Source organism: Pleurodeles waltl, chromosome 9 (assembly GCF_031143425.1).
Source record: "Pleurodeles waltl isolate 20211129_DDA chromosome 9, aPleWal1.hap1.20221129, whole genome shotgun sequence".
Classification (NCBI taxonomy): Eukaryota; Metazoa; Chordata; class Amphibia; order Caudata; family Salamandridae; genus Pleurodeles; species Pleurodeles waltl.
In genome coordinates this window covers 817,951,054-817,964,392 of record NC_090448.1, presented here as the reverse complement: position 1 = coordinate 817,964,392, position 13,339 = coordinate 817,951,054, and the positions used below count along the sequence as shown (strand labels likewise).

At 45.4% G+C, this 13,339-nt stretch overlaps 1 protein-coding gene across 1 annotated transcript in view; it reads right to left on the bottom strand.

Annotated features, from left to right (window-relative positions):
* MIA (MIA SH3 domain containing) overlaps positions 1-11,683 on the bottom strand; it is a 34,444-nt gene extending 22,761 nt beyond the window's left edge. Inside the window, exons 1-3 of the mRNA XM_069208107.1 lie at positions 11,391-11,683; positions 3,273-3,406; positions 2,209-2,319 (exon numbers count right to left, since the gene is read on the bottom strand). Coding sequence (XP_069064208.1) covers positions 2,209-2,319; positions 3,273-3,406; positions 11,391-11,514 — 369 coding nt within the window. The 5' untranslated portion in view covers positions 11,515-11,683. The remainder of the gene's footprint in view (positions 1-2,208; positions 2,320-3,272; positions 3,407-11,390) is intronic.
* Between the last annotated feature and the right edge of the window lie 1,656 nt (positions 11,684-13,339).

Sequence of the window (13,339 nt, the reverse complement as noted above, 5' to 3'; positions counted from 1 at the left end):
ATAATCCCGCATGCGGCACAATGACGGCCGTCTGGCTGGCGATGGATACCGCCACTGCCATGGCGATCTGAGTGGTACATTGACGGGTTGGCTTCAGCGTGACAGTAAGTACCGCCAGCCTGTTGGCAGTACTACAGCCACATTATCGCCGACCGCCGGGATCGTAATGACCCCCATAGTTTTAGAATGAGATTATGGTACATAATTTCCAAATTGTCCTCCTTAAAGTGCCCACACTTTTCGAAACTGTGCAAGACATAAAATGCAAATAGTCTTTTATGTGCCATGTGCTGAGATAGTCTGTACACATGCACAATCTGATAGACAATATTAAGTTTACACTTTTCTATATATAAGGACAAAAAGAGTACAGCAAAGCCTCCTTATCTTCATGCACAGCTACACCAAAAAAAAAACGCGTTCCCATTAATTGGTCACCCTTGCCCCGCCTCTTAGCAGCGCCCATAGCTCCGCCCCAAACCCACCCTCATCCACAGCTCAGTTTAGTGAGTACCTGCACCTATATTTCCCCATCTAAAGCACTGCCCTCAGGTATCTCTGGGCATAAAGCCCGGCCCGTCCAAGCCACATACACAAGGAGCTATCCAGGCAGGCACCTATAGCTCCTATATTTTAGGTCGCAAACAGCGAAAATCTCTACCCAACAATAGAACATTTTATTTGATTGGACAAACAGTAATTACCCTTTGACCTTTTGGACAATTAACTCGACTGTGGCTAACTTACCTTTACTTTATCCTTTTACTACATCTCTAACCTTTCTAACTAGTGTTGTATGATATTTTAGGTTGTTAGTGAAAAGGTCTTCACTACCCAGGTAGTGAGGCTTAAGCCAGGTAAATAACATAAACATGAAATCTCAGCCAACTGTGCTAACCAGGAATCCACCAAAAGCAGAGCATAGAAGCAACATTGACAGCAGTGATCTAAAGATTTATATTTTTTGATGGATGGCAAATATCACCTGATCACATCACATTAGTGCGGGACATGAAAAAAGTCGATTCCACTATCATTTTTTATTTTATTCCAGCATCATGATTTACAAAATATAAAGATTCGCAGATGTTCTTAATAAATTGGTATTTCAAAGAATACATTTTGAGAACAATGCCTGGGTGAAGTGAGAAAAAGAAAATATTTGTGAAATTAATTGAACAATCTACATCCAGAAACATGAACAAAAATGTTCCAGTGCAAACAGCAAGACTAGGACCGTGCAAATGTCTAATGACCTAATTTTGAATGGTAGTGCAACATGAATGCTCATATTTCCTTTAAATGCAATCAAATAGGTTCATATTGCCACACCTGGAACCTAAATTTAAGAATGTTTTAGGCTCTAGAATGAAGGCAATGAGCTTTACAGCGGCGGCTGCCACAAATCTCAAGGGGAAGGGCGAGCTGGTGGTGGAGGGGGGAAATAAAATAATAATAATAAAAAAAACTTGCCAGTTCCTGTCTCCTTACACCTCTTCCGATAATGTTGGTGTCCCAGCAGTCCCTGGGACACCAGCACAGACTGCTCATGCAATCCTGCTGCTGCTCTCGTGCCATACCTAGCATGAGAGCAGCAGCAGGATTCGTCAGAGCAGCTTGGGTTGCAGCTCAAACAGTGCACTGGAATCTGTGCAGTTTCTCTAATCCAGTTGTGCAACACAGCTGGGTTGGAGAAACCTAAGTGCACATGTCAGTTTGGTAGGCCTAAGCCTGCCGGCCAAACTATCAGGCGCACTTAGTGCACCCACTCCACTCTTCTTCCTCCCATGGCCCATCCCGCCCGCCCTGCACATGTTGGCTGAGCCAGCAACTGAAAAATAAAACAATAGAAAAATATAATTTTATTTTTCAGCTGTTGGCTCAGCCAGTGGGGCAACGCTCCTTCGCCAATGAGAAGGAGCCGCCCCTTGGGCTTCATGAGAAAAGCAAGAACTGAGGTAAGGACAACATAGTAACATGGACCGGGACACACCTGCAGTCTCAAACCTTCAACCGTCAGTGCTGCTATGCTCCCTCAGAGGAAGCTAAATGCAGCATAATAAACTGCCTTAGATGCTTGGTTCAAGCATCCCTTCCCTTCACCTGAGAGACCTGCTCCCTCCACCATCAGCCCTGCACGGTACCCTTCCTTCAGCTTTGGCTTTCGGAGTTAAGAAATAATTCCTTGGCTCAGGCCTACGTACTTACATCAGTTTTGACCTCCACCTTCCCAGGCATCAGGTACTGATCCTCGCGAACGATGCTGCTCGGGAAGTACCCCAGTCGAGCTGCCTGTTCACCATAGTATTCCCCCTGAACCTGTGAAGATGCAACAGTCAGCAAAAACCAATGTACATGTAGCAGGATACAGACAGAAGCTTCATGTAGGCTGATATAGTTCACATAACCATATTTCGAGGCCCTTAAAGACTTGATCTAAAGCTTAGTCTGCTTTTGTAAACATTAGAAACTTTCTGTCTATGCAACTTAATCTTTCCTCAGCGCCATTACCTTCACTGATAATATGACATTGGAACAATGGTGTACCACCTCAATCTGCGCATTGAAGGTCCCGCCTAACCAGTGAGGCAATCTAAGTGCGAGCGAATGCTCAGACATGGCTCCTGTGCTCACTGCGCACCAAGACTCAAACTGCATCTCAATAATGCGCCCCCACAAGGCCAAAAGCAGTGTGGGTTGAGCATGTGCCAGTGTAGAGGGGAACTAGCCTGCTGGTTTGGCTGAACTGTTTATATTTTGGCAGAATGAAGACTGGTTTGCATCAGGCTAGTGTCTAGAGTGTCAAAGTATGCAAAATATACGATGAAGTGCTATTTTGCCCAAGTAATGAGTGATATTAATTCAAGCATTTCAGCCATTACGTTTTTCGAATTGTAAGTGTTTCTCGGAACACAACCAAATTGTTTTCTTTTTCCTTCTTGATGGGATTTGTAGTTAAAACCACAGTTAAACCATGTACTTTAGTATTAATTAACACAGAAATAACCATGGGGTTGTCCATGAACATCAGGGAGTCTGACTGGGTGACAAACCCCTGCTGGGTGTGTGAACTGATAGCCTTCAACATTGTTTCTTGGTGTTGAACTACTATTCACACACCTAAATTACTAGATGACGGATTAATTACAGAAAGAAAAAACGGGTTCTTCTGCCACAAAGCAATTAGTAAGTGGTAGGATTGACCAAAATGCAGTGCCCCCCTACCATACTCTGTAGATATGACAAGTCTATAATCACCCAAGCTCACTTACACTGCCATACCAAAAGAGACGCCCCTTCCCTTTCAGCTTGGAGAACACATAGAGGACTTGACCTCTAGAAACGCTGATAAACCTGCAGTCTTGAGCAATGTAGTCCTCCAGAGCGACGCCAATTGAGATAGGATCTGAAAGAGAGATTTTAAAAGATGATCATGAAGAAGCGGGAGTCGACTTCCAATACAACCAAGATGCCAATTTCAAAGCTCTTGGTCTGCTAAATTGAAACTCTCTCCACTTGGGCTTATTCCCTAATTTGTAGCAGATTTACAAATGTTAAAGATTCACAAGGAATCCCAGAAGTGTTTTCGGAAATCTCCAACTGAGGTGCCTTCCCCCTCAATATTTGTACTCCTGTCAACAAGAATCAAATAGTCCTATCACAAACCAATATGCTTCAAACACACGTTTCACCCTTTCCACCACAACTATTCCTTCTTGGAGCAGTGAAATGACCTTATAAATTCTACAGAATTATAATACTTTGCCAATATCTTATTTTCAAGTCTTAAGAATCCCTTGGAATTTCAACAAGAGTTCCACGACATCAGTGACGAAAGACAACAAACTGTGACTATCTATTCAGCAAAGGTTACACTGCAGGCCAAATGATTGAGCTGATTGTCACCATCTCCTTTGAAGCTGCTACATAATCTTTTTCATCTGACCACCAACCTGTTGCAATGGAACCACCCGGCCTGTCAACCAGAAGACTGCCAATAGACTCTAAACTTCTTATGCGATATTGCAATAACGTTTTTCTTGGAAAAATCTCCTCTGCATTGACAATGATCGCAGTGTCTCCAGTGGTACCATACCCTACCATTATGTACAAACAACTTTAAGCATGACCTTACTTTTATGTACAAACATCTTTTAATATTATTAATACTTCCACCCCACTTTAATAAAATCAGTCAAATAAAAAGATTGAGCCTTAGAGTCAGGAAAGTCAAACACGTCATACAATGTTGTGCTAGCAAGCATGGAGAAAGCAATAGACTTCTGATTTCATAGCAGATCACAAAAAAACACAAAAGACATGATTCTCACCAATAAAACTGCCCGGCTTTACCCCAAATGCCTTGTGTGCTTTTACAAACTGAATAAATCCCTCACAGGGGCGCAGCATGGTCATTAATATTAGGGGGGTGGAAGTTTCACGTTTTCCAACAACTATAAGGGCAAATCATGTTCAAATATGTTATAGGAGAAGCAGTGCAAAATCAAAGTTTATGGGGCAGTGGAAAAGTACCAGACAGGAGATTGTAAGGGGTACTTAAAACAGAATATTTTGTAAAATAACCAACATTTTTAAAGACGTTTATAACAGAGATCAATCAATCAAACATGTATAGAGCACGGCAAATCACCCGTGAGGGTCTCGAAGTGCTGGAGCTGTATGCTGCCACATGGAGGAACAATCGTTCGAACATCCAGGTCTTTAGTTGTCTTTTGAATCGCTAGAGTGACGGTGCGGTGCTGAGGTCCAGGGGAGGTTGTTCCAAACCCTGGCTGCCAAGTGCAAGAAGCAGGGGCCTCCACTGTTGGTTCGACGGCTCCGTGCGGTGTCTGCGAGGGAGAAGGAAGCTGATTGGAGGTGACTGGTGGGTTGGTGGAAGGTCAGGCATTTGTTGATTTACGCTAGTCCTTTGTGCTGCAGGGCCTTGTAGGCATGGGTCAGCATCTTGAACTGGCATCTCGTCTGAATCAGGAGCCAGTGTAGTTTTTTGAGATGGGGTGTGATATGTGTCCTTCTGGTGTGGTCAAGTACAAGTCTTGCAGCAGAGTCCTCTTTTCAGAAGGCGATCTGTGATTCCTACATAGCGCACGTTTCCGTATTCCAGTCTGCTGGTGATGAGGGCCTGCATGACGGTCCTTCTGGTGTCTGCTGAGAACCACCTGAAGATCATGCGGCGCATGCGAAGGGAGTGGAAGCAGGCCAATGAGACTGCGTCAACTTGTTTCTTCATAGATAGCTTGCTATCCAAGATGATGCTGAGGTTGCGGGTGTGGCCGGTTGGGGCGGGAGGTGAGGCGAGCTCTACGGGCCACCATGTGTCAGTCCATGGTGCGGTGTTGTTCTCAAAGATAAGGACTTCCGTTTTTTCGGTGTTGAGTTTGAAACAGTTGTCTTTCATTCAGTCCGCTATGTTCATCATGCTTCTGTGGAAGTTAGCTTTTGTGGAGAAAGGATCTTCCGACTGTGAGAGGATGAGCTATGTGTCATTGGCAACAGAGATGATGTTTGAGTCTGTGTGATCTGATGATGATGGCCAGGGAGGTTATGTAGGTGTTGAAGAGGGTCAGGCAGATGGACGATCCTAGGGGGACTCCACAGATTATCTTCTTGGGCTCCGAGGTGAAAGATGGGAGACTGATATTTTGAGTTCTGCTGGTGAGGTACAAGGTGATTCATTTGAGGGCATTTCCTTGAATTCCAAAGTGGTGGAGTCTGTTGATTAGGATGTGGTGGGAGACGTTGTAAAATGCAGCAGACAGGTCCAGGGGGATAAGGACTGCTGTTTTCCCATGGTCCAGGAGGATTCTGATGCTATCTGTGGCTGCAGTCAGGGCTGTCTAAGTGCTGTGGTTAGCTAGATTGGGAGGGGTCCTGTAGGTTGTGGTCTTCTAAGTGTTGGGTGAGCTGCTGGTTGATGGCTTTTTAAAGGACTTTTGCTCGATAGGGGAGTTGAGAGATTTGCCGGTAGTTCTTCAATTTGGCAGGGTCGGTGGATGTTTCTTTCAGCAGGGGCCTCACTTCAGCGTGTTTCCAGACCTCCAGGAAGGATGACGCGGTGATGGAGTTATTCAGGACCTTCCTGAGCTTGTCGCAAATTTTCTTGCTTCTGAGGTTGAAGACATGGTGAGGGAAAGGGTCCGTGGGTGCTCCTGAGTGTACGGAGTTCATGATGGAAATAGTGTCTTGTGTGGTGAGGAGTTCCCAATGGGTGAGAAGGTGTTTGGGATCCATATTTGTGCATGTGAGCTGGTTGATGCTGTCTGCAGCAGAGGTGTTGGCAATTAAAGTTTTCATAGATAGCTGAGATTTTGTTGTGGAAGAAGTCTGCAAGGTTGTCGCACAGTTCCTGGAAGGAAGTGATGTCATTTTCGGTGGCTACCGGATTGGTGAACGCCTTCACAATGTCGAAGAGTTCTTTGCTGTGATTTTGTGCTGGCTTTGATGTGCTCTGCTAGTGCGTTCTTCTTGGTTTATTTAAGGAGGCGGTGGTACTAATTGAGGGACATGCTGAAGGTGGTGCGGTCTGTTTATTTTTCTGATGCACCCCTTCCTTTCAAGTTGCCGGCAGTTGCATTTGCAGGAGTGCAGTTCCACGGTGAACCAGCTTGCTCTTTTGCTTTGTTCTTTGACCTTGGCTGTCTAGGCAGGGGCGATGGCGTTGGTGCATTCTGTGATCCACTGGGAGAAGCTCTTTGTTGCTTGTTTAGGGTTGTCTGTAGAGTGTCGGTAGTGGGGGCGGAGAGTGTCATTCCACTGATCTTTTGTTACCTTTTTCTAGTTTCTTAGCATGGATCTGGGGGCACGGTGCCAGGGTATTTGGGTCCGGAGATGGTAAAGTGTATGCTTTGGTGGTCGGACCAGGTGAGTGGTGGGGTGTGGATGTACCTCACTCTGTCACTTGCGGTGAAAATGGGGTCGGGCGTGTGTCCTGCGATGTGGGTAGGGTCAATGACGAGCTGCTTGAGGCTGATGTTGCTCGAGCTTTCTAGGAGGTTAGTGGAGTTGGCTTCGCTGGGATCGTCGAGGTGGAAGTTGAGGTCCCCCAGAAATATGTGGTGCTTGGGGATGATTGCTTGTGGGACGATGAGTTCTGGGATGGTATTGCAGAAGTTGCGGCGTGGTCCTGGTGGTCTGTAGGCAAGGGTGCCTCTGATGGTGCTTTTTCTGACTGTGTGGAGATGGAAGTTGAGGTGTTTCATTACCAGTGTCGGGTCGTCAGGGGATGTCGTGGAGCAGATGGTGCTCCTGTAGATGATTGTGATTTCCCCTTTGCTTGTTGGCTGGGTCCTGGTGTGTTATCTTGAAACCTTCAGGGATCGTGGTGGCGATGTTTGGTGCAAAGGCGCGGTTGAGCCAGGTTTCTGTGAGGAAGATGATGTCCAGGGTGAGGGAGGAGATTGTTTCTCAGACCTCGGTGGCGCGTTTAACTAGTGAACCTCTATTGAGTAGAATGCATTGAAGATGTGATGTGGTGGTCTTGGTTGATGTGTCAGGTGCATTGATTGCTTCGGGACAGAAGGTGAGGCAGCAGTGTCTGCAGAAGGAAGGTTCTCTGGTGGTATGTGGGGATTGGCGGGGATGACAGCGAGTGAGTGTATGTGTTTTTGTCTGTGTGTAAAAATCCCAGGTGAAATCCGAATACCAAACTGAAAACACCTATGAGCAACTATTTACTATAGAATAGATTTATTCTGGGGTGCAACACCCCAAACACCCCACTGAACCTACGCTGCTGATCCCTCAGAGTACTGCAGGCACCCTCTCACCACCACATACCCAAGCTTCGGTGCTCCAGGGAGCCTGTTTTCAGCGACAAACCAATTGGAGGCCATCGAAGGATTCACCGCTCCATCCCATACCTCCCCTGTGTGCCGTGCAAGGTGTCTAAAGACTTCTTATAGAGCTGCACTCACAAGTAGCTCTGTCAACATCTTAACTAAACTGTCATCCTCTACTAGACATTTTGTTGCAGGTTGTAGCTGCAAAGCTATACAATACAGCATCTGCACATATTTAATGCAAACTCCTTTACCATACAAAGACAAGCATTGACAAAGCCAATAGGCCTCACCTATGCAAGAGCTATTGGCTTTGGCAATGTGTTTTAGCCATGTTGTACATCAGCATGGCTGTTGTTCAGCATGGCTAAAAGTTAGTGACCTTGAGTGTCGTAGATTAGAATGGCAAAGAGCAGAGTAGAGTGTTGTAGAGTGGAGTGGAAAAGAGTGTCATTCATTGGGGTTACATAATGTGGAGTAGCCTAGAGTGGCATAAACTGGGGTGGCATAGAGTGTAGTGACATTGAATTAAGTGGCTTATAATGCAGAATCAAAGAATGCAGTAGCAGAGATTAGAGCGGTGCAAAGTAGAGTGCAATGTGTGCAGAGTGGAGTGGTGCAGAGTAAAGTAGCACAGAGTAGAGTGGCACTGAGGAGGGTGGTGAAAAGTAGGGTGGTGAAGAGTGGACTGGCGCAGAGTAAAGTGGCAAAGAAATAAGTGGTGCAGAGTAGAGTAGAGTGGCGTAGAGTGTGGGGGCGTAGAGTGGTGTAAAGTAGGGTAGCATAGAGGGGTGCAGAGTAGAGCATAGTGCTGTATAATGCAGTGGTGTAGAGTGGAGAAGTGCAGAGTAGAATGGCGTAGAGTTCAATGGCAGAAAGTGCAGTGTTGCAGGGTAGAGAGTTAGAGTGCAGTGGAGTAGAGTGGCATTCAGAGCAGTTACATAGAGTACAGTGATGCAGAGTATAGTGCAGTGGCATAGAGTGCAGTCACATAGAGTGCATTTGTGGAGAGTGCATTGGTGTGGAGTACAGTGGTTAAGAGAAGAGATGCATAGAGTTCAGTGGTTAGAGTGAAGTTGGTGCAGAGTGGAGAAGAGTGAAGTAGAGTGCATTGGCATGGAATAAATTGTTTCAGAGTAGAGTGAAGTGGTGTGGAGTGGAGTAGTGCAGGGTAGAGTGCAGTTGCATAGAGTGGCATAGAGTGTAATGGTGTACAGTAAAGTGATGTAGAGTGTAGTGTCATAGAGTGCAGTGGTGCAGGGCAAATTAGAAGTGGCATAGAGTGGACTGGCATAGAGTGAAGGGACATAAAGTTGAGTGTTACAAAGTAAAGTGCATTGGCTTATAGTGAATTGGCACAGAGTGCAGTGGCATAGAGAGAAGTGTTGCAGAATGTCATGGAGTACAATGGCATAGAGTGGAGATGTGCAGAGTAGATTGGTGTGGCCTAGACTGGAGTGGTGTAGAGTGCAGTGGTAAAAAGTGCAGTGGTGTAGAGTGGTGAATAGTGCATTGACATAGAGTAGAGTGGTACAGAATAGAGAGGCAATGAGTGAAGTGGCATAGAGTGAAGAGGCATAGGGTGGATAGTGCAGTGCCATGGAGTGGTGTAAAGTAGAGTGGTGCAGAGGAGAGTGCAGTGGTGTGAAGTAGTGCAGAGTAGAGTGGAGTGGCATAGAGTGGAGTATTCATGGTACGGTAGCACACTGCCTTTACACACAACACATTTTCAATAGAAATGACAATTACATTTGCACAGAAATACAGTTGTACTAATAAAACTATGCAGTGCACAGACAAAAATGTGTGAAAATCACTTACATTAATTGATTCGTTTTGATCATATTAAAGTATATGTTTCCAATACACTTCAGAAATAACAAAAAATGTACTTCATTTGTCGTTCATAATTCTGATATAATCTGAAATACACAGTTGATTTAAATGTTGTCATGTGCTAGAAAAAAAACTCTTTCCTTCGTACTCCCAGTACCCAGCAAGATTGTCACATAAATCCTCTGACTTTGAAGTCAGAGAAAGGAAAGTAAACAAGTTCCTTTGTGAAGACAGCGCCTGGACTGGCCAGACCTTGGTCTTTGAATGCGCAGCAAATGTTACAAAACAATAACAAGATTACCAGGCCTGTTTACAAAAAGGGAGGACTCGAAAGGATACCTTAAATTAGGTTTTGGCAAGGGAAGGACTTAATTCAATATGGGCAGCCCAAAAAAAATAAAGCCAGCAAATGGAAAGAAGAAAAATGTGAGTTACAAACCACAAAGCCAATGGTATTCAAGAAGCAGCATGCATTCTTGTGTCAACTTTCTGAATGTCCTAAGATGTCTTTAGCAAACCAGACAGCTCCGGTCTCTAGTAAGCTGTTTCAAATGCAGGGACATTCTTCTAAAAAAGGCTACATTGAAACACTCTGGGGCAGATTTAAGAGCCCCTGGCGCCATAATATTGCCACATTAGCGTCATTTTTTTACGCTAATGTGGCGATTATATGGCAAAAACGCTGTGCCAGATTTACAAAGTGGTGCAATGAATGCATTGCTCCACTTAGCAACCCCTTGCACCACATTATGCCTGCGCCAAGCAAAATGTATGCAAGGGGGCGTTCCCCCATAAGGGAAGCTGAAAAAATGGTGCAAAGAAATCTAAAAGATTTCTTTGTGTCATTTTTTTCGGCATATTTAATGCATGCTAGGAGCAGGTGTTAAAAGGGGGCACACCATTATTTATAATGGGCCCCTATGTACTGTTCAGGGTTAGCGCCAACATTTTGGAGCTAACCCTGAACAGTATAGCAATAGCGTCAATAATTCTGATGCTATTGCCCCCCTAACCTGTGCCATAGTGCACTGTATTTTAAGTACAGCGCACACATGGTGACAGTAGGGGGGCGCTAAGGTGTGCAAGGCAAGTGGCGCTGCACTATGTGCAGCGCCAATTTTCTTAAATCTGCCCCTGTGTTTCTTCACATTTTTAACAAATGAGTGTTTGAAGTTAATGCTGATTTTGTTCAATTAACAAGTGAAATTCTAAATTTATACATCTGTTCTGAATACCTGTAGCCAACCCTTTCAGGGGACCTCTATGGTGAATTCCACGAATAGGCGTATAACTGACAGAGGTCAGGGGTTGAGAATGACTGGAATGCATCAGCCCTGTGCATAAGCAAACTCACAGGAAGTCAAATATATATTAAAAAAATAACTTTGTAATATTAAGCTAGCACCATGAACTGAAAAAGTGTGTTTTTTCCAGGTAGTTCGCACTAATTTGGTGCCTCCACCAGCTGGCCTTACCTCGTCTTTTGGAAGTGATGGTGCTTCAAAGAGGATACTCCTCTATAAACACACAAAACCTTGGGAAATGTCCTAGCATGGGAGGCAAAAGCATGTCCACATCGGTATGGTGGAAGGTTATTACGGCCAGAACCTACATGGGAGTGCCCTCCGCTGGTACAACCCAAATGGTGTACACAGCACTACACAAAAGCCGTGCAACAGTATTCCATAGCACAACGTCTCCCCTCCCTTATAGTACAGCTTTTGAGAGTGAAGTTATAGAAAATACAATACTCACGGCTGCATTCCTCGTCTGCGCAAAGTTTCTTGTCTGCTAGTTTGGCCATCTTTCTTCCCCCATGTGCACCCACAATCAGAGCTAAAAAGCCCGCCACAACAAGAAACCGTGGTGTGGCGCACATCCTCAGAAGAGCCTCCTCGGGTTGTTTTTTTAAATCTATCTGATAAAATAATTTAGGAAAAACCTAATGCAGATCCTCTACGAGCAGCCAAAGCCGATGCGGGCACGGATGGTTTGCTCTCTGTCAGAGGGCGCTGTGAATGTTTGCTGAAGGGAAACCCTCCTGGACAACACCAGTGCCTCAGTAAAATATTTCTCTGTTTTCGGTCGCCTCCTACGCTTCTTTTGGAATGTTTTGGTTCTCATGCTGGAAAAGTGTTGTCATAAAACTTGGTTCCTGCTAAAAGTGTAATTGAGAAAAAATATTGTGTATTCGGATTAAAGCAATGATGTGTGTGTGTTCGAGTGTTTGCGCGTGTGTGTGCCATTAAGCAATGAGGTATATGCGTGCACGTGTGTGTGTGTGATACACAAGCAGCACAGCTTTACTTCAAAGCAGAGGCATAGCTTCCGTTGGTGCACCAGATGCAGTGGAACCAGGGTCCTTAGGGGGCACTGAACCCTGACTATGGCCGTATTCTATATTTCAAACAACATGTAAGTGGCCCATTTCCTTCCTTGCACTAGGGCCCATGACATGCTGGCTACGGCACTGCTTCAAAGGCTTCAAAAGAAAACATTATGGTCTTGTACCCAGGACTCGTTAAACTGAACATTGTACACATGCAACACAGTATCCATGTCAAATCACACCGTACGCACATATACATAACTTCCAAATGTACACATTAAGTAGAATACTGTACACACATCAAACACACTATACACACTACACAAAGGCCGTGATCATCATTAGTCCGATAACCCTGTTTTGAACACAAATTAGTGTTTGCGTCCCAAATAGCTTTACAGTTTGGTTGCAAATTTCCGAAGCAAACAACGTAAATTATCCCATGCACTATCATAACTACTCCATTCTGAAGTACACAACTCATAATCAGGCACAAATTGCACAAACGATAATCTGCGCACACCGTAGTATCACAAATTAGCTGCTGTCCCATTGTGATCGAACATCAGCGCGTGCGCAGAAGCAGGCTCCGCCAGATCGCATAGCAGTCCACGTCTGGCATAACCAGTGGCGCCCGTCCTTAAGGGCAGAGGGGCCACGGCCCCCCACCTTTTGCCCCTCATGAAGAGTGCCGGTCAGGCTGAACAAAGGTCAGCCTGACAGACACTCTTCATTTTCAGCTCAGACATCCAGGAGCAGACATGTGCGATTTGCACAGACTCCTGGCTGCCTGAGCTGAACTTTTCTGGGCTGAGGAAGTCACAGCTCCTATGGGCGTGACCTCCGCGGCTCAGCAAAGGTGCCTCGAAGCCCTCCCCTGGGTGACGAGGAAAGCGTTACCCATTGACTTCGACCTGGGCACTTCAGGTTTAAGCCCTGAAGCGCCCAGGGCGAGCGTCAATCAGTGACACTTCGTCACAGAGTGGGGTGAGGTCAGCAGTCTCACTGACCCCATCCCACTCTGTGACGAGGCTTGGACTGCTGCCTTCCCTCATTGGCTGACCTAGGGTCATTAAATGAGGGAAGGCAGCAGTCCCAACCCTCCTGGGACCTGGAGGCTGAAGGTAAGTGTATGATGTTTTAAATTGAATGTTTGATGCGCGCGTGCATGTTTGAATGTCATGAGTGTTGTTAATGGATGTGCCTGCGTGCGTGCGTGCGTGCGTATGTGTGTGTGAAAGAATGAGTGTGTGTGATCTTTTAAAATGAATGTTTGGTGCGTGCATGGATGTTAGAATGCTATGAGTGTTAGTGGATGTGCCTACGTGCGTGTGTGAAAGAATGAGTGTATGTGTGATGTTTTAAAATGAATGTT